This window comes from Micrasema longulum, unplaced genomic scaffold (assembly GCF_059751315.1).
Source record: "Micrasema longulum isolate JH-2025_06_02 unplaced genomic scaffold, ASM5975131v1 h1tg001308l, whole genome shotgun sequence".
Lineage (NCBI taxonomy): Eukaryota > Metazoa > Arthropoda > Insecta > Trichoptera > Brachycentridae > Micrasema > Micrasema longulum.
Genome location: NW_028278495.1, coordinates 219517 through 243696, shown reverse-complemented (window position 1 = coordinate 243696; position 24180 = coordinate 219517). Strand labels below are relative to the sequence as shown.

At 32.1% G+C, this 24180-nt stretch overlaps 1 protein-coding gene across 1 annotated transcript in view; it reads right to left on the bottom strand.

Moving 5' to 3' along the window:
* Positions 1-537: 537 nt before the first annotated feature.
* The window catches only part of LOC148275975 (uncharacterized), a 171082-nt gene continuing 147439 nt past the window's right edge, over positions 538-24180 (bottom strand). The window contains exons 2-4 of the mRNA XM_088234955.1: positions 1646-3449; positions 644-900; positions 538-545 (exon numbers count right to left, since the gene is read on the bottom strand). Coding sequence (XP_088091081.1) covers positions 538-545; positions 644-900; positions 1646-1779 — 399 coding nt within the window. The 5' untranslated portion in view covers positions 1780-3449. The remainder of the gene's footprint in view (positions 546-643; positions 901-1645; positions 3450-24180) is intronic.

The window sequence follows — 24180 nt, the reverse complement described above, 5'->3', positions numbered from 1 at the left end:
AGATGAAAAACAAGAAAATAGCCTAAAATAGTCATGCATAATGACATGTTCCAAGTAATTTCAAAAAGAAACGATGAGAAACGCTTCTTAAAACATTTCCAACCTAGAAATGGCTGAAATTTAATATTGAAAAACCATCCATCGCTCCATCCGCTGAAGATGATAGACCAGTTTCTGTAAATAAAAACAAAGCTATTGACCACTTGCATTATTTGTTGCAACTAAACCAAGCATTTGTTATCACTGGATTCAGCACTGGTACACTGGATTCAGCAAAACAAAACATTATTTAATTATTGATGGTGTTTTTCTAATTTTTAAAAATCTGTTCAGCGTCTCCAAAGTTTAAGACCGCATTGCAGCGTCCATTAACTGAACTGATGTGGACGTTGCAAAGCGTTCTATTAGATTGTTAAGCATTGCAGAATCCACCATCTAAGCTGACAAGGATGCTGCAATCAAGTTAGATAAACGCTATCAGTATCTGAAAAGCTGTTAAAATCTAGAAATATATATTATATTAGTTTTTTAGATTCCTTATAGTTCTGCATGTGGATCAAAAGATAAATGATACAAAAGACACATAACTACAAAATTTCCATGCAACTCCAATACTCATCTTCAATTTTCCTCAAAGACAAACCTTGCTCCGCGAACGTGATGATCTCGCTCGTTCTTCCATAAAAGTCATCGTAGTCTGAGTACGCCTCGTCATCTGAAGATGTCGTTGACGAGGATGAGGAGTACTGTTGCTGGTGATAGTCAAACGTCTCCTGGCTGGGAACCCCACCCGCTCTGGATAACGTCGCCAGGACCAGGTCTCGGGGCAAGGCGCGCTTTACTTGGGGTTTGGCTTTGAGACCCAGTTTGGTTAGTATCTGGAGTTTTATCGCCTCCAGCCTGTCAAAGAATACGATTCGTATTAGAATTTAGAATTTAAATAAATATTGCGTACTCCAATCTTTAAATGCATAAACATTGTTGCAATCTTTAAAAATTACATAAAAAAGGAGTAAATCTATAAGGTACATGCGTTATACCAGAGTACTTATATAGGAAAAAAATCTCAGCGAATAAAAGTGAAGAAAAGTAGATTTAAAGCTAAATCAGTAAGCTGATAGAGGCTGATATGTTGTAAGCACTCTCTTCACACACCCGAAAACTATTTTAAAGACTGTGGGTCTTGCAGTCAGTTTCCCTCACACTAAAAACACTTTTTTGCTTATTAAAGAGTTACTCTTTTAAAAACCGCGACTATAATTTAGTTTAACTCCACTGCGTTCATAACCCCTTTTACAGCAAATCTGGCAAACGATATGAAGGGTTTTTGTCGGATATTATCATCTTTCCTAAACCACTTGAAAACACGGGACCGGTACACAACGCATGGTTAAATAATCACGTGTTTACACGGCTCCGGGATACAAAGTGTAAACGCTCGCCCTCGCGTCAGGATAAAGAAATAAGTTCATCTACGCTTTGGAGGGAAGTCCGAACGTCTCTGTCATTCGTCCACAGTCAACTCTGTAATACGTTCAATATCCGCCTTCGGGGTACGCCATTGCGACTAACTGTATGCTCAAAACACTAAACCGATTCTAATCCTTTGGCATTCGAACAATGCAGATGCGAAAGGATGCCTCACCTGATGGAGTCCACCGGTCTCGGCCTCGCGCAGCCCGGGCAGCCCGCCACGGCGCCAGTGGCCGTGGCGCCCAGCAGCGCCGCCAGCAGCAGCGGCAACACCAGTAGCAGCACCCAGCCCATCTGCGCGCGCATGGCCTCACCGCCCGCGCCCGCCGCCCGCGCCGCTGCCCGCCATCGCCCCGCGGGCCTGGCCCTGGACGTCTTCCCCTCCAACACCCTCTCCTCGAGCGGCCCCGCGCTGGCCTTCTCAATTATTATTATTGCTTCAATTGTTATTCCTATCAATAGCTCCAGAATCTTGCTGTGAGTTCTATAAAAAGACCAGGCTATGGTGCTTGATCTTTTTTCCTTACAATTTAGCAAAAAAAATCGTCTGAAGTCCTATTTAAAGTTTCTTCTTGAAACTTCTATGTTTTTTTGTCTTTAGCGACTTCAAATTCCGGCAGGAGCAAACATCCCAAATATTAGGTATTCCGCCTATCAAAAATACCTCCAGAATAATTAATTTGTGCGTTTTCTTGGATGCTTAAATTCGCAGCGGTTTATCCTTTCTCTTTCATCAGCTTTTGGTCTGTTTTCTTTTCAAATTGCTTAAAAATCTAACACTATTATCTACTTTCTAATTTCAACTGATATCTTCTATTCTCTTCTTGATTACAGACTTGTCAGATTCACCGGCTATCTCTTCTTACTGTCGCTACTAGGAAGCTCTCGAGGCGTTATAAGTACGAGGCGAATTGTGGAAGATTTGTTAAATTTATTTCTACTATTTTAAGCTTTTTGTTACACTCTTAGTCTAATTGTTTTATTTAGAAGATGACAAATCGTTTGAAGCTTTAAATGTTTGGCACGACTGTTTAATATCATAATTTGGACACCATATTTTAGGCGTCTTTAATTTTGGCCCAAAAACTTAAAAAAATATATTTTAAATCGAGGATTTTTAACGGTACGCTAGTAAACGCAAGTCAATATTATCATCCGTATACACTGTCGTACAACAAATCCCATCCTGATCGATTACCAAATAAAGTCAAACCAGGGTGTATTTAACAATATTAACTTCAATCGATAATCTTCATGAAGAAAACAACTCTTGCGAACGAACAATTAACCACCATCAAAAAAAACAAATGGTTGTCATCTACGTGCACTTACTAGAATTATTCAACATACGTCACTTATTTAATTAATTATTATTAACAGTTTACTTTAAAACAAGTAACAGTGAATTATTCAATCAACGAAATCAAATAATTTAGGATAACAAATTGATTAACCGAGTCTTTATCACACAATTGACCAGAAAATTGACCAAACGTAACAGCAACAATTCTCATAAAACTATCTAAATATTTCCTAGGGAGCTTTTCCTGGGCGCATTTCAACTGCTCTGTGCAGATTGTAACAGATGTGATGTTTCTTAGAGGTACGATATGACAGACTGACGCTTCTTTTTCTATGATCCTTGCTTGTAAAAAATCTACCTTTATCACTACGTAGCTAACTTACAACACGTAGATATGTCTGTTACTTCTTTCTTCTCCGCCTTATTGCCCTCTTACTGTCTGCATTCAGAGTACCTTCTTTCTTTTTACGAGTGATCTGTTGGCGGTATCGATGGCGCCTCCTTGCAGCCGTTTTTTCGTCTGACCGTTTTGATTGTTATTCTGTCGATGACGGACTGCGAGGCCTTGGTTTCCATGTGTCAGGGCTGTCGTCTTGTCCTCCTGAAGCTACTAGGCGCTGAGCTAGCAGAATGCGTACTGGCAGTCGGAGGCTGTGCAGTGAGTCATCGGAATCTGGAAAGAAAACGAATTATTATTATTTGTTCTCTTCTAGGTCATTTTTAAGTAATTTAGAATTCACATTAAGGCTGTAGTCGGGAAAAACGAACGCGGCATTAGAAAATCGTACGATTTTGCCATTTTAAAACGAATGTTTTTTTTTAATCGAGCAATAATTAAAAAACAAAAAACCATTAATTAGATAAAATCAATATGTTTAACAGGTATTTCTGTTAAAAACTATAAATTGTATGTAACTAAAATATAATTACTTTTAGACCGGCAGATTACGCCATTTCAAATTTAGACTTAACTTAGGTATATGGGATCCATATCTCTTGGAGCGTATTTCAATCAATTGTCCCGTAAAGTCAACACGATAAGTTCATTTTTTTTTTAATTCATTGCCCAAAAAAATATGTTCAAAACTCGTTTATTTATCGTAGCTGCTCCAAATTTAATTTACTTTGTCCCCATTTAGATATTTTTAATACAAAATTTTGTGACTTCAAAAAAAAGCTTTTTGAAAGACTGTAAAATGAAATATTTGTCAGTGTGTAATAAGTTTTTGTTTCTTTTAGTTTTAGTGCTGCAGAGTAGCGTTAATTTTTTAATTTAAAAAATACATACAAGAATTTGTTACCCACTAAGTCTAAAGACTTTTCGGTGGTACACATTTTTTTTATGACAGGTTTATATTACATTTATTTTATTCATATTTTACAAATTTATTTATAAACAGGCACTATAAAGTATCTAGAAGATATTTCTTCAGTTCTTTTTTTTTCATTTGAAGATCTTTCATGTTAATGATGGTTTGTGGGAGATCATTGAACAATCTTGGAACAACGCAATTTAATGTTCGCTCTCCGAAGTAATATGTTATTCGGGGAACAAACCTTTAATTATGTTTATTTTATTATAATATCGAAATTTTGAATTAATCAACTATATTATATAAATCCCTCTTCTCCACTCCTCCACTCTATTTCCTCATCCCTTGACCTTCTTACGAGATCTTTTTTTTCTCATGTCTTACATAATTTATTTATTTTCTCTTTACTGTGTAACATGTTCTTTCTTTATATTTATGAAAAACTTAAACTGGATCTATGCACTATTTTTTATATTTTTTATTTTTATATAACAACTGATATTTTTATTTAAAAAATAAAAATATATATATTTTACTTAACTTCGTTCAATTTTCACATAAGTCATATTTTACGTGCAAAGACGATATAGTGTTTCATTCATCTGCCTGCTTAGCATTTTTACGAGGAAATAGCAAAATGGTAACACCAAAATTCGTTCAAAAACCGATGAATGTAAAGACGGTGAACATATCTATGTAGTCGTTTGTTTTATGTAATACACGAGATGTATATAGCTTCATGTCACAGATAACCACTGCTTGGTACGTTCTGTATTCTAGTTTTGTCAAAACTTTAGTTTTAGTAAGTCTACGACTTTAACAAAGACTTAAAACATGGCCTTACAATGAAAATAACTCGGAATACAACCTGATTTAAAAATAACAACAACTCACAGTAAAAATAATGAAAAAAGTTACACGGAACATCAATTCAATGCAAAAATGACTAAATATGATATGAGAGCAATTTGAGAGCATGATTTTTTTTTTTCAAAGAAAGAAATATTTGCGTTCTTTTGATTTACCCAAATATTTCATTTTAAGGGCCATTTTCAACAACAACAACAACAAACCATCACGCCGTTTCCCCGTAGGGGTAGGCAGAGAGGATAGAACGCCATAACACTCTATCCTGGCATACATACCTCGCTTCCTCTACATTCATACATCTTCTTATGCACGCACGCCGATTATTCCTACTTTTGACATGTCCATCTTCAAGTATTTGATGGACTTGATCGTGCCATGTCTTTCTCGGTCTTCCTCGTTTTCTGCATCAACGAGTTGTAAATAACTCACTATTTGAAAATGGAATCAAGTTGGGGTAGAGTAGGATTCGAACCACAGACCTTTGATCCGTGAGTCCGAGACACTAGCCACAGGACCACAACCCGATTAAATGATGATTAGATGATGATCTCGGAAAAATCACAATTTTAGAATACAAGCCTATTGGGGAAATATCACATACTACAAATACCGATAAAATACTTTAGAAAAAAATTCATTATTCTTAATTAAACAAATTACAACAGGGATGGAGAATACATTAAAAAAAGGGAAATCCAGTCTCTTGTCTACGAACATTTGGACAAACTAATATATTGTAATTCTTAATTTATTTTACATATTTCTATCGGTATTTGTAGTATATGATATTTCTCTTAAATTAACTAAAAAAATATACTTTGAGAGAGGAGAGGGGATGGGAAGGAAAGAAGAAGGAAAAAGGAACAACTCCAACATTTCCAGGATTTTTGACCTCTAATTGGTTGGTTTAAGTTACCGCATTACGGACTCACCATTCTGGTTATGTTTGAATGAAAAAAATATGGATATTCAAAAATAGGCAAAGTGGTGGATATTACACACTTTGGAAAGCAAACGATAGATTACAAGCCTTGTTAATACCTATGCCTCCGTACATTTTTCTCTAAGATGTTCTTAATCTCATTTGTAATATGTTAATCTTAATAACTCCCTTTAAGGACTGAAATTAATTTTAGTTTACTGAAAAAAACTGCAGGATTTTCTGCTTTTGCAGTAAAAAATATACAAGAGTATTTAATGTGTAAAAAACACATTTAAAGCGTTGAAAAAGAAAATCTTCAATCCACACATGTGTATAGGGTATACGATACATTAATGGCGAGCCGTGATTTATTTTATAGGTAATCTACAAAAAAATGTTAATTAATGTGTACCTACATATAGGTACAAAATATGTTCGCACAAATTATAAAAGATTAATTTTTCTGTGGTTCTGTGAAAATCAACTCACACAACAATTATTATTAACCACGCGATAAACATAGATTTACTCTTCACTATTTTTATATAATACTTGAACAAAAGTTTATCAACAAATACCACAATGAAATTGTTCAGATATTTCCATTATGATTTCAGTGTCAACGCTGAGCACTGGCCGATTCCTTTCAAAATGCACAATGCCAAAAACGACCACGGCGAACGCCACATGTCTTAACTGATACATAATATGTCAACGGCATCCTATCAAAGAAAAATAGTCCTTCGGAAATAATGTTCGAAATACTAGTTTCCAAGTAGAGAATTTTCAAATAATGTTTGTAATCTGCAAGCTTGTCTTAAAAAGCTGACTTGGGTCAAAGATGTAAAATATAGTGAACTTTTTTGTACGGAGTAATAAGCTAAGGTAATTGGCTGGTTTCATCGTTCACTGAGAACGGGCTGGGCGCTGGGCGCACTTCATATTTTTTTTATAAGTAGATAAAACGGAGGTGGTGATTTAAAATAAATAACAATTATTTTATTTATGTTCCATAAATATTTATGTTCTAATGAGAAAGCACGATATTAAAGACCAAAGGTTCCTAAAAAACATTATTATCGAAAGTCAAATATAATGGTAAGCTGTGCATAATCACTTATTTTGAAGACTCGCCCCTGCGACGTACACGTTTACAGGATGTTTATGACATTTACCTTGACTTATTTAATTTTAATTCTTCCCCCAACAATTTTAATTCAACTACATATTTAGACCACTAGGCAAGAGAAACACATCTTTATCGTTACACAAAAGTTATAGAAAACTGCGCGACAGTGACTCTTCAATTTCTTTACAAATAAAATATGAAAGGTACAGGATATCAATGATGAATGTCAAAAAATGAAGTTTTGAGCTTTTGTGTTTTTCAATTTTCTTACATCTTGGACATTAAAATAAACTTATGTAATAAATATTTTATTTACAATATTTTGAGTTTGTCCAAATTTTTGTAGACAAGGACTGGATTCAACTCCCTGGGGAGCTGTTCATATTAACATATTACAACAGAGATGAAGAACATTTAAGAGAAGGTAATATGGAAGTCTAGGCATCTACAGGGCTTATGACCTGTCAATGGCTGGTTTAAGTGGCCACTTTACACACTGTGTAACATTCACCATTCTGCCTATATTTAAACATCTATATTCCTTCAATTCTTTCATCTGTGGATGTTTGTGAAGTTAAAGAGCTGAAACCATTATTTATGCGGGTGAGATGCATCTAATTGAATTATTTCACCCACATACTAGGCAACGCCTGAAAATATTATTTTTAAAACACCCCTTTAAATAAACATTTCATAACAACCATTTCGGGAATCGAACACGAGGTCTCTTGCATGGTAGGCAAACGCGCTGACCATTACATACTAAAAACATTTTCAAAAAAATAATAATTTGTAGTGAAGTGTTACGATGTAAATGCCGATTCAATTGATAAAAAATGTAAACCACTGTCAGATTGGTTTAAAGTATATAAATATTGACATCCATCCTTTATACTCTGTATCGTTCATATTTAAAAAATACGAAATAAGAATCAACCATGGCGTGACTAGAGACATTTTAAACCAAAGGCTGTCTCCTTAACTCCCGGGAAAGTGGCTAAAAGAAAAGTCAAATGATAAAACGCCCAGAAATAATATTCACAACTGGAAAACGCTGACAATGCTAATATATTGTCACAAGGGATAAAATACTTTGACACCGTATCTTTACTTCCACCCCCATCCCTTTGCCAAGTGACAAATTGTACAGGCGAATATAATCCTAAAAAGTAGGTTTTGCGTAGCGACTTTCAGACTTTCGCGTTTTTTTACGTTCAGAAAAAAACACCTCAAGAATTTAAAACACTAGGATAAACATTGAAGAAGATTCTTTAATCTTTTTTTGAAAATAGGGCTTGGCAATAAATTGTTGACCCAAATATATATAAACATATTACAAAAGAGATGAAGAACATCTTAGAGAAGGCAATATAGAAGTCTGGGCGTCTACAGGGCTTATGACCTGTCGTTGGCTGGTTTAAGTGGTCACTTTACACCATTCAGCCCATTTTAGAACATTTTTGTTTCTTCAATCCTTTCATCTGTTGATGTTTGTAAAGTTGAGGAGCTGAAACCTCTTCTTCATCGTAGTAATATGTTAAAATTGCAATCTCCCCAGGAAGTTGAATCCAGTTCTTGTCCACAAAAATTTGGACAAACTCAAAATACTGTTGCTAAATATGTTTATTTAATTATATATGTCGGCCTAGTGGTGTAGTGGTCAGCGCGCTTGCCTACCATGCTAGAGATCTCGGGTTTGATTCCCGACATGGTTGACATAAAATATTATAATATTACATTTTTCTTTTTTTACATTTCAGTCAAGATTGTAATGTCACTACCAAAATATTTAAGTTGTTCTTTAAACATTCTTATTTCCTTTCCATCCCCTCTCCTCTCTTCATAGTATAGTGTCAATTATTAACATTTTTTATTTATTTAATTAATCTTTGTTTTTAATTCTGTATAAAAGCATGAGTGGATCAAGCCAAATAGGTAAAAAAAATGTACTCTTAGTGAAATTTGGTCCACAGGTCTATATAAATTGGTTGTGTTTTCTATGATTATTTTAGTTTATATTGCTTATTATGTTAATGATAATTAGGTTGGTTAGATTGATTACGTTTTTGTTTTATTATTATGTTACCTTTGTTAAATAACTAATATAAGGCATGTTTTACTTATTGTAAAATGTTTCCCTTGGCACGGGACACCCCAGTGAGGAAACATTATTGTGTATAAAAAATTAATACAAACATTGTTAAAGTATAAATAAATAAATAAAAATAAATAATATTCAATATGTCCATGTACTTGTAATTTTCTTAAACCGAACGGTTTGGGTAGGTAGAAAGAAACTGCCCTACGGCAATATGCCCGCTCTTGAATGTATATATATATTGCATATGTATTTTAAAACCGTATTCCGAAAAAAAGCATTTTATTTTAAAATTTAACGGATACACACTGAATGAATAATGTGCGACAAGTCTCCTACAATACTAGTACAATAGGTAACCACAAAATGCAGTAAATACGATAAATGTCAAATTTAAATTTAAATACATAAAGACAAAATAAATAGAAGTGTTTCTAGGTCACAAAACGTGAGGACGCGGCCTAGAACAGGTGGTAATATCTTAATTTCCAAATTAAAAACAACTACAGCACAACATCATTATACTTATAGAGGAATATTTTTCTTTAAATATTTTTATGAACAAAGAAAATGAAAAGCGCAGTCGGGAATACAATATATTTAAGGAAGAAGTGAAAAGTTACGTTTATAATTCGTTTTTGTGTAGCACTGCTTGTAATTTTTTAAACACCGTTGGTATTTTTTTTTGGAATTTACATGTTATCCTAAAAATATTAATAATTAAAAATAAAATAAACGAACAATTGTAAGACGATACTCCCCATTATTAACACATTTTTTTTTTCTTTTACGTAATGGGAAACGTTAATGTAAATTTATTTATTTAATTAATATAAAACTTGTATTAAGTAGTAATATTGTATACTTATATTTGTTATCTGAACAAAAAAATTGTTGAATATGAAATCAACATAAACGGCAAATCTGCCTTTTACAAAAAATTATAATACTAACATATTTGGCTTAGTATTTTTTTTTTTTAAAAACATAAATTTTCTTAAACCCAAGATTTATAAAAAAAATTAAACCCAAAAATTATATAAGATTTATATTTAAAAAAATAACCTTAAAATTATAAAGCATATTCATTAGAAAGTTTAAACAATTCAAGGATAAATGTAAAAAACAAAATTAAATAATGAAACATTCTACAGTAATACAACAAGAAAATCATAAGTACTGTTTCATACAGCTCAGCTGGGCAAAGTGAACAAAAAACTGTATATATTATAAAATGCATGAATAAATAAATATTATTACCATTCACCATCTTTGCAAAAGCTCAAAAGGTTTGTTCTGTAGGAACAATACCCCACACCAAATATATCGGATACGTGGGAATAACGCTTTACACACTGTGTAACATTCACCATTCTGCCCATGTTTGAACATCCACATTTCCTCAACTCTTCCATCGGTTGACTTTTGTGAAGTAAATGAGCTGAAACCTTTATCACGTGGGTGAGATTCATCCGGCTGTTCAAAAAAAAAAAAAAGCTGTAAAGGGCTGAAGAAGGCTGAAAAAGTTCAAAAGGTTTATTCTATAGGAACAATACCCCACACTAAATATATCTGATACGTGGGAATAACTATTGCCGAGTTCATCAAGCCTGTTTAATACGGCATTACAAGTATACACTGTCCGTGAATTATTGCTACAAAACGGTGGCACCTCTCTAGTCATTCTTCCAGGAACCCTGAAGTTGATAATAGTTCAGGGCAATCCCATATTGAATTTACAATTTTGAATAAATTTAAAAGGTCTATAATTTTTCTTCTATCGTTACGTTTTAAAAAATTTAATGTTTTTAGTAAAAAATCGTAATTTAAAAATTCATGACTGATTCTAAGCTTAAAACTTATGTACCGTAAGAAATTTTTTTGGACTCTTTCAAGAGAGTTTTGGTGACAGTTTTAGTAAGGAGTCCATATTGTAGAGTTATACTCTAACTGGCTTCTCACTAATGAAGTATACATCAACTTCAAAGTGCCTTTGTTTTTTAATTCCTTAGCCACACGTTATATGAACATTTTTATTTACATAAATGTTTATTTCATTTTACAATTTAATATTACTTTTATATTAATTTTTATGTTTTGATATAATAAACGAACAGTTGCATATTATATTTATTCATTAATACTGCGTTTATGTTTGTTTAAAATGCATCTCTCGTAAAAGGTCCCATAAGTAAAAAAAACTGTTTTTTGAATTAAGTGCGACATTTAATAGAGTTATGGAATGTCACACTGAACTAAGTTAGTTGATGACGGTAGAGTTAAAGAGAAAACATCAGTAGATGGAAGAATTGAAAGGAATACAGACGTTCAAATATAGACAGAATGGTGAATGTCACACTGGGTATAAAAATGGCTATTCAAACCAACTGGTGACAGGCCATAAGCCCTGTAGATGCCTGGATTTTCGTATTCCCTTCCCAAAAGTGTTTCCTTTTTTGGTGCAATAAATGTCAAAATTACCATATAACACAAGAAAGATTTAAGAGGAATATAGGAGTTATGGCATTTAAAGGGCTAATGGCTTATAACACGACATTTAATGCACACAATATATAATTTTATTTTAGGATAATTATATTTTTTTATGTCCCGACTTGTTAAAAAATTCCGTATTAAGTCGGGACTCTTCTATACTAAAATCAATGCATCTATAAATATTATGACATTTTAATTTACAAAATAAAATTAAAAGCATATCAAAAAGTGCAAAACAGATAAGTTATTCAATTATACACGGAGGAAAGTTAAAATCATGAACCTAAAATTAAAATGTATTTTTTCAATAATTTCATTATTCAATTTAGAAATAAATTTTGAGAGAAAAAATGAAATAATTGTATTAGTCGGCCTCGTGGTGCAATGGTCAGTGCATTTGCCTACCATGCAAGAAGTCTGGGGTGCGATTACAGACATGGTTGATTAGAGATATTTTTTAACGAGTGTTCTTACACTAAAATATTTCATAGTCCCTAGAATGGCACCCGAAGCGTAAGACTGATAACTTTACCTTCATGTAACAAAGATGATCGAGATACGCTGCCATTGGTGTACCAATACAGTGCCCTATCCACCATTAGGTGCAGAAAGAGAATAATGATGAGTAATACTTTTATATGGTACAATATTTAACTTAGTAAACAGAATAATAAATAATTTGGTTTTTCGATTAGCAATGTTTAAAAATACATATTTATAATTTACTTAGCATCATTCAGTTTATTCAAAGATAAAATTTATTTTTATTTATTTATTTAAAATTATAAGCACGAAGAATAAGTACTTTGGTGGATTTATTGCTTAAAGCAAAATTTTCCAGCCAACCAAAAAACAAACTGGAAAAAGTGTGTCGTAAATGAGTATTAAAAAACGAAAATATATATATTAAAAATATACATTCATTAAAATAACCTAATTGATTAAAAATAACAGCTGTTTTTTATAAATTGGAAGATAAAGGCTGCACATTTCAACTTTAAAAAATAACATTCATAATAATAATGGTTTATTAACAAAAATTACAAATTCTTTATCTACTACATACATTCTTATGGAATAGATTTCTCTGGATTATGTCAAGTCTGCCTAACTAGGTACAACCTGTTTTGAGACAGACATTTTTATGCAAAAATAAACAATAATATGAGTACGTACCAGTTGATTTTTTATTAAGTTATACTATTTATACCATTTATCATTTAACGTTTATTTTGTAAATTTTCCGATTTTTCTTTACCTAAATCTAGTAACTATTTTATTACAAATTTATTTAATTGAATTCTTGTCATGGTTTTGTAATGTTGGGTAACATATTGAATATTTTGGGGCCCAGAAACCTGAAATTTCTTTGCCCGAATTCAGAGTTTGTGGTAGACCCTATGATCCATCCTTTAATTTGACTTCTGGTGGTGTGGGAGTGTACATTTTAGGATTCGGTAGAATAATTTGCTTTCACTAACATAATTATTCTAGATATATATAATCGCCTTATATCTGATAAACATTTTGAAGGGTGAGGAATGTGGAATCAGATAATGAGTTTGGAAGAAGAGAGAAAGAGAAACCAAGGAAAGAAAAGGGATAAAAATATATATTTAAAAAAAAAAACAGTGAAATACAGGGAGTTCAGGATTATGGTATATATATTTATTTTTAAATTTATTTACAATTTAAAAAAACCCGTTAGGGTTACATTAGAAATTTAATATTGTCTAGTAATTTTATGTCTCGTCTAGTCTAGTTAGTTCAGTCATCATGTGCTTTTTCAGATTGATTTTAAATTTGTCTCCATTAAAAGTTTTCAAGTAGTAAGGTAGGTCGTTGTAGTGTTTAAGTCCATTATGTAGTAGTTTTGACTGTCCTGTGTTTGTTTGTTTGTTTGTTTATAGTAATGTTTCAGGCGTTTCTTGAAGGTGGAAAGAGAAGGGGTGTTTTTTATATAAAGAGGTAGCTCATTTCAATGTCTAGCAGCTTGGACGGAAAAGAAATAGCTGACAAATGAGTATAATATAAAGACAGATCATTTCCTCGATCGCAGTTTTAAATCCAAAGTCACCCACCAGATCGTGACCCGACAAGTATCGGCACAGCAGCTGACGGTGCCACGACAGAAGAACTACTATGGAGATAGAACAATGGGGAGTGCAGTACCAAAACTGTATAATTTCATTTTAAATTTATTTCGCTATAACAAGGCTAAATTGAATGTTTATTTGCATTAATTATGGAAAAGGAATTATTAAACAGTATGTCTACATGTTTTTTTTTTCATAGTCAGTTCTCGCTTGTAGCCTAAATGCTCAGTTACTTAAGTAAAACATTTACCCGGTTATTCTCTGTTACGCTATTGATTGACTCTGTAATAAATACGCCTCAACTTTGTGCCTATAAATCCATCTTCCATCCTCATTTTTTTTTCATCTCAGTTACAATAAATTTCAAATGAAATATGTAGCCTGCAGGGAAAGAATGGTGCAAGTCACTTTTTGCTCTGAATTGACTTATAAAAAGGAAATATCGCATACTACAAAGACCAATAAAAATTAATTGTATTTAATTGTAATTAATTGTAATTAATTTTATTTACCAAATTAATATGGATATTGCGAAAAACGTTTTCATCCATAAAAATATATTTTTTTAAATTATGAAAATCTATAACCTACTTCCACTATCTATAAAAGCAATTAGTAATGAGAAAATGTTTAAAAAGGCTATAAAAAAATGAATAGTGGAGCTAGGTAGAAGTAAAATGGATTGTCTCATTCGCCCATACCAATGCTGAATCAACTGCTCCACAACTGTATGGCTTATGTTAGGTTTTTGTTATTTTCATTGTGTGTTTTGTAATATAAATAATATAAATGTACATAAATACCTTGTTTTTAAAACTGTCTGACTATTTGTTAATTATGATTGTTTTTTAAGTTAGTCTCCTTGTTTATTCTCGAATGTAATTTAAAAAACCTAAATTGTTAAGTGTCCTCGGCACGGGAAACCCCAGTGAGGTCACATTATTTTTATTATTAATTATAGTTTGTAAGCGAAAAATATGAATAAATAAATAAAATATCGCTAGAAAAACGCGACGAGTTTGGCCATGGTTGTCGTGACGTCAAGATTTGTAATAATGTTCTGAACAAATTCAACCAATCAACCACAATCAACCACAACCATAATACAAGATACTCTAATAGGGATCTGATCTGAAGTGAAGGTGTCAACACTGTTCTGGCATCGAGACAACACTATTACATAGGCAAAAAGGTTCATAACCTTTTGCCAGAATCGTGGAAAGACGGGAGTGTTGTCAAGTTGCGGAAGATGTTGACCTCGCTTTTTCATGACATTGGTCGTAGGGAGTCAGAAAATTTGATGCATGCCACGGATTGGAGAACCTTACTGGATGTCAAAAATAAAATATAAAAATAAGGAATTATTAAAAAAAATATATTTATAGATGGCAACCGTGAAGTTTCGCATAAATAAATTGTCTATGTTTTTATAAATGTATGTATGTGTATGCGCATGGGTCGGTGTATGTGTGTGTGTGTATATATGTGTATGTGTGAATGTATATGTATCAAAATGTGTATACGAATAAGTTTATATTTTATTTGTCTGTGCTCTCTATTAATTTGTTAACTATTATAATATGTAAAAATGTAGTTGCCTAGCTTGGAACGGGGTATGTACCCTTGTTAGCTGGGCAAAGTGAATGTAAAATTTTATTTTGATAAAGAGTGTAAATAAATAAATTTCAATTTCCAGGAACAAATAAACATGAATCGTGACGTATTTGGGGCGTGGTCAAAGGAATTGCCGTTTTTGCGAAAATTCAAAATTACTTATTATTTTTTATGCTACTAATAATTAGCAAAAAATTTTTTTACTGGACAGTATCTAATAGACTTTTATTACTTTTAAAATATAAACAAAAAAACGTAATATTTCCCTATTGCAATTTGACAATATTTGATGCTATCTAATGGAAAAACAAACAGCAGAAGAAAATTATTAGTAGCTGAGATATTTGCTTTTAAAACATGATTTTCAGAGAAAAAAAAGTGTAAGTGAACTTAGAACATGAGAAATATTTTTTAATGCCTCAGGCAGAAATTGATAGGTACAGACTACCTGTTTAGCTCCAATCAATAGCAAGCGACTACATCGTAGTATTCCAGCAAAAATGCAAAAAAAAAACTAATAACATCATTAAAAGAAGGAGAATTTATTATAAATGGTTGAAAGAAAAGTCTGAGAGTCAGAATATCTGCTTTTGATATAATTGAGGCTGATATATTTACTTTCAGATTGAAAACAGTCTTGTCGAACGAGAATATTAAATAGGTATCTTATCGAAGCAATTATAATCGTTTCTGGGAATAAAGAGTTCTGATAGAGAATAAAAGGCGTAATACTGAAGAAAAATGTTAAGACCGCCACAAAAAATGAGCCCGTTGCAATTTATATTTGGTCCGACCAGCGAATGGAAGACCTCTCTCGTCCTTTTCTTTCCTCTAGGCTGCCAACCACAACAAGCTTCTCCAGGCAATCATCTTCTCTCCTTGCGAGGTGACCAAAATATTGGAAGGCATATTTTTATTTTATTTATATCTATATATACGCCCAATGGGCATTTTTATGGACACATTTATACCAAGAAAATTATTATAACAAAATTAGAAAGACTCGATGGTTTATAGTAGACTTTATGGGAGTGGAAGCGGAGAGGGGTGTTTATAATTGAATTTGATTCAGTGATCGTTTGAAAGAAGACAACTTGTTATCAAAGAAATCAAGACTGGTATGTTTGTTGGCAGACCTAAGAATTCTGGGCATAGGGGAATGAAAACCATAGTTAGTTATATGGTTATCGGTATGAAAGAGTAAGTTTTGTCTGAGGTTTCTAGTTAGGATATTTAATTTTATTGAGCTCAGTAGTTCAGGCGCATCAATTTGTGAGTTGAGAATTTTAAATAGGACCATAAGGTCGGATTTATTTCCATGGTCTTGAAGAAAATATATAGTCAAGGCAGTTTGTAACTCATTATTTCTTACGCATATGGTGGAGAGTCTGTCAATTAGCTTCAGTTTCTGAAGAATAGAGGCGTAGGTGCGTCTGGTTGTTTAGGGTATTTTTAGCATACACTTACAGCACATCACAAAGGCATCTATTTTATTAGCGTTCTTTTACCCTTATTGTCCATGTTTCTGCCTCATATAAAAAAATAAAAACGCTTAAGTTCTGACCAATCTCATTTTTGTCGCTTTCGATATGCCCTTGCTCATTCATATATTTTCTAAACTTGCCATCTTAAATATTATCAATAACTTATGACATACATTAATTATTGTTCCCTGTATTTGCTGACATTTAAAAAAATTAGTTATTCGTATGATTGTAGATCCATCTTACAAAAAAAAAGAAAACGTATCCCTTACTATATTAAGCCAAGACCCCTGTGTTGACATAAACCTTTTATTCCTGAATATATTATTAACCCTGAATAATTTGACATGATTTGTTTTATTTTATTTCAGGTTTACTTTCTGATATATTTGTATTTAACCGTTAGAATTTATCTATGGAAAATACGTATAAAAAAAAGTATTTAGTTCTAAATTTGTTGCAACAGAGTAGAAAACATTTTTGAGAAACGAATATGATATAGTATAGGCATTTACAGGGCATATGACCTATCACTGGCTGGTTTAAGTGGCCACTATACACACTGTATAAAATTAGCCTGACTTTTTTTTTCATTTGAGCACGTTATTTTTATTTTTTATTTCTTTATTTTAATTCTTACCTTTTAATTACTTTTGCTATTTTTTTTTTTCATTTTTAATATTGTTTCCAGTTATGTAAAAACCAACTAAAAACTTTTTAAATGACCTCTCTACTATGATTTTAATTGTTAAGCTTCTTTTATTTATGTTTTTATTCCCTTCTTTTTTGTACTTGAAAAACTAAAAATAGTTAATTGAAAACCTTTGATGTAATGATACTATAATATGGAAACTTCACTGGTCCATTTGAGTTAAGTCTAACTTTGTTTACTATAAAACTATGTAATTGCACTGTATATTTCCTGAATAAAAGAAAGTAAATATAAAATTCACCATTCTGCCTATGTTTAAACATCAACATTTCTTCAACTCTTTCATCTGTTATCTGTTGGCTTCTGTGAAGTAAAAGAGCTAAAACTTTAATTATGTGTGTGAGATTCATCCTGCTAAATTATGTCACTTACTAAGCAACGCCTGCTATCTCAAAAATGTTTTCCCTCTCTGTTGCAACAAACTTAAATCCCAATAATTCCTTCAGGAGAGAATTCAGCCTGTCCGCAAGCATTTAGACTTACTCAAAACATTGTTCAGTATTTTTTTATTAACAATGTTTCGAGTTTGTCAAAAAGGTTTCAGCTCACAAGCTAACTTCACAAACTTCAACAGATGGAAGAATCGAAGGAATATAGACGTTCGGCAGGCGCTGTTGGTTAGACAGCCAACTGTGCAACTAGCGTCGCGGGTTCGATTCCGCCAGTTGCAAAAAAAAATCTAAGAAAGAATTTTGTCAATCGGTCTGGGCGTTATGGTGTATTTTTCACTACCTCCTTCCATATCCCCTCTATCCCACCTGCTGACAAGCCTCTAAATAGAGGCTTAGCAGTTTATTCCTTAAAAAATATATATGCATAGGCAAATGGTGAATGTTACACGGTGCGTAAAGTGGCCGCTTAAACCAGCCAATGTCAGGTCATAAGCCCTGTGGATGCCTAGACTTCTATTTTCTTTTATCTTAAATGTTCTTCATCTCTATTGTATTATGTAAATATTTGTTTATTGTCTTAAGTACTTATGTGAAAAATTGTTTTTAAAAAAATGTTTGGCATTTGTACGGATGTTGGGCCACCGGGAGCTGACAGTAGCTTGTTACTTGACCAGTAGTAGTTAAATGTTTGAGCTGTACTAATAATATTATTTTGTTTTTTTCTTCTTTCTTCATTTTTATTCTTATTATTATTAATGTATATTTATCTGTGTGAATTTAAGTATGAATATGTAATTAAAAAAAAAAAATTTAAAGCCAATCTACAGGCTTAAGTAAGCCTTAATATATTGGCATTAATGAGTAATACTTAATCTCAATATTCTTAAAATCTATTTAAATTAACAAAGTGTATAATTAACAAAAGGTATGTATAAATAAGGTAGAATCGGGTTGTGGTCCCGTGGCTAGTGTTGCGGACTCACGGATCAGAGGTCCGAGGTTCAAACCCCACTCTACCCCAATTTGATTTCCATTTTCTAATGGTGAGCTACAACTCGTTTGAAATGGTCACCGAAATTGAAATATTTGGGTAAATTATAAGAACGCTAACATTTCTTTTTCTAAAAAAAAGAAAAATAGCATAATCTAGGCGGAAATAGCAAGTGTGACATCGCGAGTCAGGAGAGACAACACCGCTTGCTTCTTAAATGCCTGCCCTTGCTGTAGGAACTTATCGACAGTACCGTTTAGTGAGATTTCGTTCACTGTTCTGAGAAGCTTTGGCAGAGGGGAAAAGAATCCGATGTTCGCTTTATAATTTTCCACAGCAAAGACAGGATTGGTACGCAAGTTACGGCGAGGTACATTAAGGTTTATCAAAGCAAGGATATCATGGGCATCTATACAGTTAGATATTAATTTGTGCAAGAATATCAAACCAGCCAAAATCCTTCTGAATTCTAAGCTGAAGATGTGAAAGTACTCTAGACGATAAATAATAGTTAATTATGAAAGTATTCGATCCGATTCTAAATATTAACGATTTAAAAAAAATATGTTTCAACGATTCAATCCGCGTTATTTGAATATTATAATTAGGAGACCATATTATTGAATTAATTGGGAGACCATATTATCTGAGCAATGTATTTTTTTAAGTTTATTTTTTGGACACCACAGCAAAAGTTGCACCCATTGAGGTATTCATATTTTTAAAAAAAAGTGTTATGTAAAACGTGAAACAAAAAATAAATAAATAAATAAAATAAACATAAGTAATGAGTTATCGTAAAACTGACATTTAATGACTTACACCTCTTTTTCCAGTAGATCTAATATTGTTTTTATTTTTGCAATCCCTAGATTTCTTTTAAAAACATTTCTGAGAAAGCCAACAATCATATTTCCTCCACAAACACTAGCACGATGTACAATCTCGCCTCCAGAATCGACCGACAAATGCTCTACACGTGATGAAATATGACTTGATACCATCTCTCCGAGATACAAACTATATACATAAACGCAAATTCGCCAGACTGGCCTGGATTTGGAATCTCATAACGAAAATGTATGAAGGAAATAAAACAGTAAGCGAAAATTTCACAAACTAATAAAGAGATTTAATTTTATAGTAAAAATCAACACAAGAAAGAATTTAATAAATGTATTTTATTTTATTAACATAAACGGCAAGTCTGCGTTATACAAACATTTATAAAACAACATATTTGGCTTAATTTTTTAAATTAAAAAAAAAAAAAACATAAATTTCCTTATACCCAAGATTTATAAAAAAAAAATAAACCTAAAAATTTTACAAGATTTATATTTAAAAAAATAACCTAAAAATTAAACAGCATATTCAGTAGAAAGTTTAAATAATAAAACATTCTACAGTAATACAACAAGAAAATCATAATACTATTTCATACAGCTGGGCAAAGTGAACAAAAAACGGTGAATATTATAAAATTAATCAATAAATAAATATAATTACCATTCACCATCTTTGGAAAAGTTCAAAGGTTTGTTCTATAGGAACAATACCCTACACTAAATATATCAGATACGTGGGAATAACTATTGCCGAGTTCATGAAGTATATTTAATACGGCATTACAAGTATATACTGTCCGTGAATTGTTGCTTCAAAACGGTGATAATATTTTTAATATTATCAAATTACTAACTATTACAAAAGATATGAAAAACTTTTAGAGAGTGGAATATAGAAGTCTAGGCTTCCGCTGGGCTTATGACATGTCATTTATTATTTTATTTTTTATTTATTTATTTACTCATACAAATACATACATATTACAAAAAATACAATAATAACGTATCCTAAACTATATGAGGCCAAAAGCCCCGTGTTGAGTTGGGATACAACATAATGGAAAGTGGAAGCACGTACATAATAAAATAATAGCAAAAAATAAAATTCAATATTGTAAAATAAACATACATATATTTCAAAGGGCATCTGGACAACACGCCTAATAATATATAAATCTATGCAATATCTCGCAGCAGTCTCCTGCAATGGTCTCTTCCCTCAGACAAACTCCAGACTTGTACCTGAAAATGGCTTTCGCTTTGGAGAACTTAATATGTTCATCAAGAACATTAAACACTCTTGGGGCCACAAAAGAGAAATCCCTCTGAGCAAACGTCGTACGTGTTTTTGGAATTAAATAATTCAAATTACATGAAAACCTCGTACGAGCATTCTGCTGAGTTCTACTCTTGTAGCCGCATGACTAGAAATATGTCAATGACTCTTTTTTTTTTTAATTGTCTAATGTCCAGTACCTTCATGAATTGGAACAATGTCTCAAATGGGATAGTGGGGGGACAACGCAGCATCACTATTAGTATTAATTTTTATACGTTTATTAAGGGGTTGTTGGCTGGTTAAAATGGCCATTTTACACACTGTGTAATATTCCTCATTCTGCCCATATTTTAACATCTAAATTCCTTCAAATCTTCAATCTGTTGATGTTTGTGAAGTTGAAAAGCTGAAATCTTTATTTATGCGGGTGAGATTCATCTAATTGAATTTTTTCACCTACATACTAGGCAACGCCAGAAAATTTCAACAACTTTTCTTCCCCAGCAATACAGTCCACTTACTAAATTCTCCTCCTCCAAGGAGGAGGTATTCTTCACACCTTGTCCACTTCTCAACAATTACTCTAAGGATTACCCGCATCCCTTAGATCGCTATTTTTTCAATAACGGGTATGCATAACAAGCATATTGAAAAAACTGTTAAAAAGCGTACAAAATGTTGTCATACGATCAACCAAACCTTTTACGAAAACTGACGCATTAAGAAAAAAAAAATGTATGTGCGTAGAGAGTTTGGATCTCCGATTTGAAATCCTCAATATAATATTATATTAAAAATAATTATTATTATAAAAAACTGTTGTCTTAAACAATTACATTTCCTACACTAATACACATAAACACACATTTACACTTACTCTCATACAAATCCACATAAACACACCCTTTTGTTGTAACACAATTTAATAATATGTATGATTCTTATGTAAATATACAAATTTAGGTATTTACTGCTTTTATATTTTTTACATACATAATAGCACAAAAAAAGTGATAAAATATATTTCAAAGAATACTTTTTTACTATTTTAATTATTATACTTCTTTTTTCTTAGCCGAAATCATGTTTTGTTGGTGATTTTTTTTCGATTTTAAAAAACTTAACACCCCAAAAAAAATGCAGATATTTCGCTTAGTGAAACCTCTTGTAGTGTAGTTATTTCGTTTTGTAAAAGTTCACGATATTTAAACCGCTACAACTTCGCACATATATCATTTTGTTAAAGTTTCATTTCACCAATCGATAAAGCTCACACGGAAGAACCCATTTCAATAAAAAAACGCATTCGGTTTTTTTTGTAGAAATTTTACTTTGGGAAAACGGTCCTCAATTGTGATAATATAGCAAGGCAAATAAAGTGCAATGAATCAACTGTGAGGAGATTTCTGAAAAACAAAGTTGTTTTATTTATTTTATTAGAATTGTTTTTATTAATTTTTTAAATATTTTTTGTCTCAAATAAAAAAACTCTCAATTTTTTTACGTCAAAATTAGTGTTTCATTGATGTAAAGTACACATAAAGGTATACGTGTAAAATAAGCATAAAATTGAAAAATTTGTTAGAATGGAACGGAAAAAAATTAATATATTAGTTCTATATTTTACGGGTTGGGCTATTTATGTTGCCGGGGATGTATGTATTGTTTATGTTATGTTTTTGTTCTTTTATTGGGGATTTTATAATGTAAATAATATAGGTTTACATAAATTAAATGTGAACATAAATACGAAGTGTTGAAAACTGTCTGAACATTTTGTTATTTCTCTCTATATATTAAGTCTTCTTTGTATATTCTCACATGTAAAAAATATTAAAAAATGTATATTGTTAAGTCTCCTCGACACGGGTGAAATCACATTATTTTTAGTAATAATCATTGTTTACAATGTGAAAAATTAATTAATTAAATGAATAATAAAAATGGCAAGAATGAACGGCATCAAGGGACGAGGACGACCATGAAAGACGTGGCGTGATCAGATAAACCAAAATCTTAAGTCTGACAGCACTGAAAAGCATGTATGACATGATGTATGAATGTGGAAGAAGCTAGGAATGTATGTTAGGATAGACGTGTGTGGCAGCTCATCTTCTCTGCCTACCCCTTTAGAGAAATGACGTGATTGTAAGTAATAATAATATGTTTGAGATTGTAACGCGACGTTACAGCTACAGTCTGCCGAGTATTTTTTTGGTCGATTTTTAAGAGTTAATCAACAATTTAATGTGTTTTTTTTTCCTTTTTTTAATTACTTAAAAAAAATATCATGAAATCTTTTACAGAATATTTTTATTTTCTCTTTCTTATGTTACACAAAAATATTATAGCTGTCCATTATTTATTATAGGAGCAAACATTCATTAACATTTTCTTGTATACCCACGAACAGGCCATGCCGTTATGGGATTTTTTGTTAACTATATTTATTATTAATATGTATTTCATTGCTATATAATTATGCTTTATTTTTTTAAAACTCTATTTTACCTCTTATGTGTACTGTAAAAAAACAAAAAATAAAAAATAAAATAAAATAAAAAAAATTACCGTTAATATATTTTTTAAATGAAACCCTTTTTTTTCACACAATTTTCATCACGTACGAGTTTAATAAAGGGTTTTTAATAAGGGCGGGTAGATGTTGAAATGAAATAAAACAGGTTGTGTGTGAGGTATTAACATTTTTTTTAATTTTATTTAAAAGGCCCATATGTGTCATTAAGTGTGAAATATGACATGGTTTGAATGCCCGCCTCGGCTTCTTACAGTGGCACGAATCCGAGTGGTCCAATTTTCAATGACTCTTCCTCGTAGATCCGGCTAGATTTGAGCGATGGCCTGTGTTATGTTCACCTTTAGGGCATTGGTTTACTGTGGTTTATTTGCATGGACATGTGACTTCTAAAAAGTCTAGCGGGGTCAAATCGCATGACCTTGGTGGCCAATTCAGATCACCCCTGCGAGAGATAACCTTACCCACAAATCATTCATGCAGAATGTAAATCGTAGCGTCCGCTGTGTGGCACGTAGCGCCGTCCTGCTGGAACCACATGTTTTCTAGGCCCATACGATTCAATTTGAGTCATAAGAAATTGGTTATCATCGTTCAGTAGCGCTCGCCGTTGATGGTAACCGC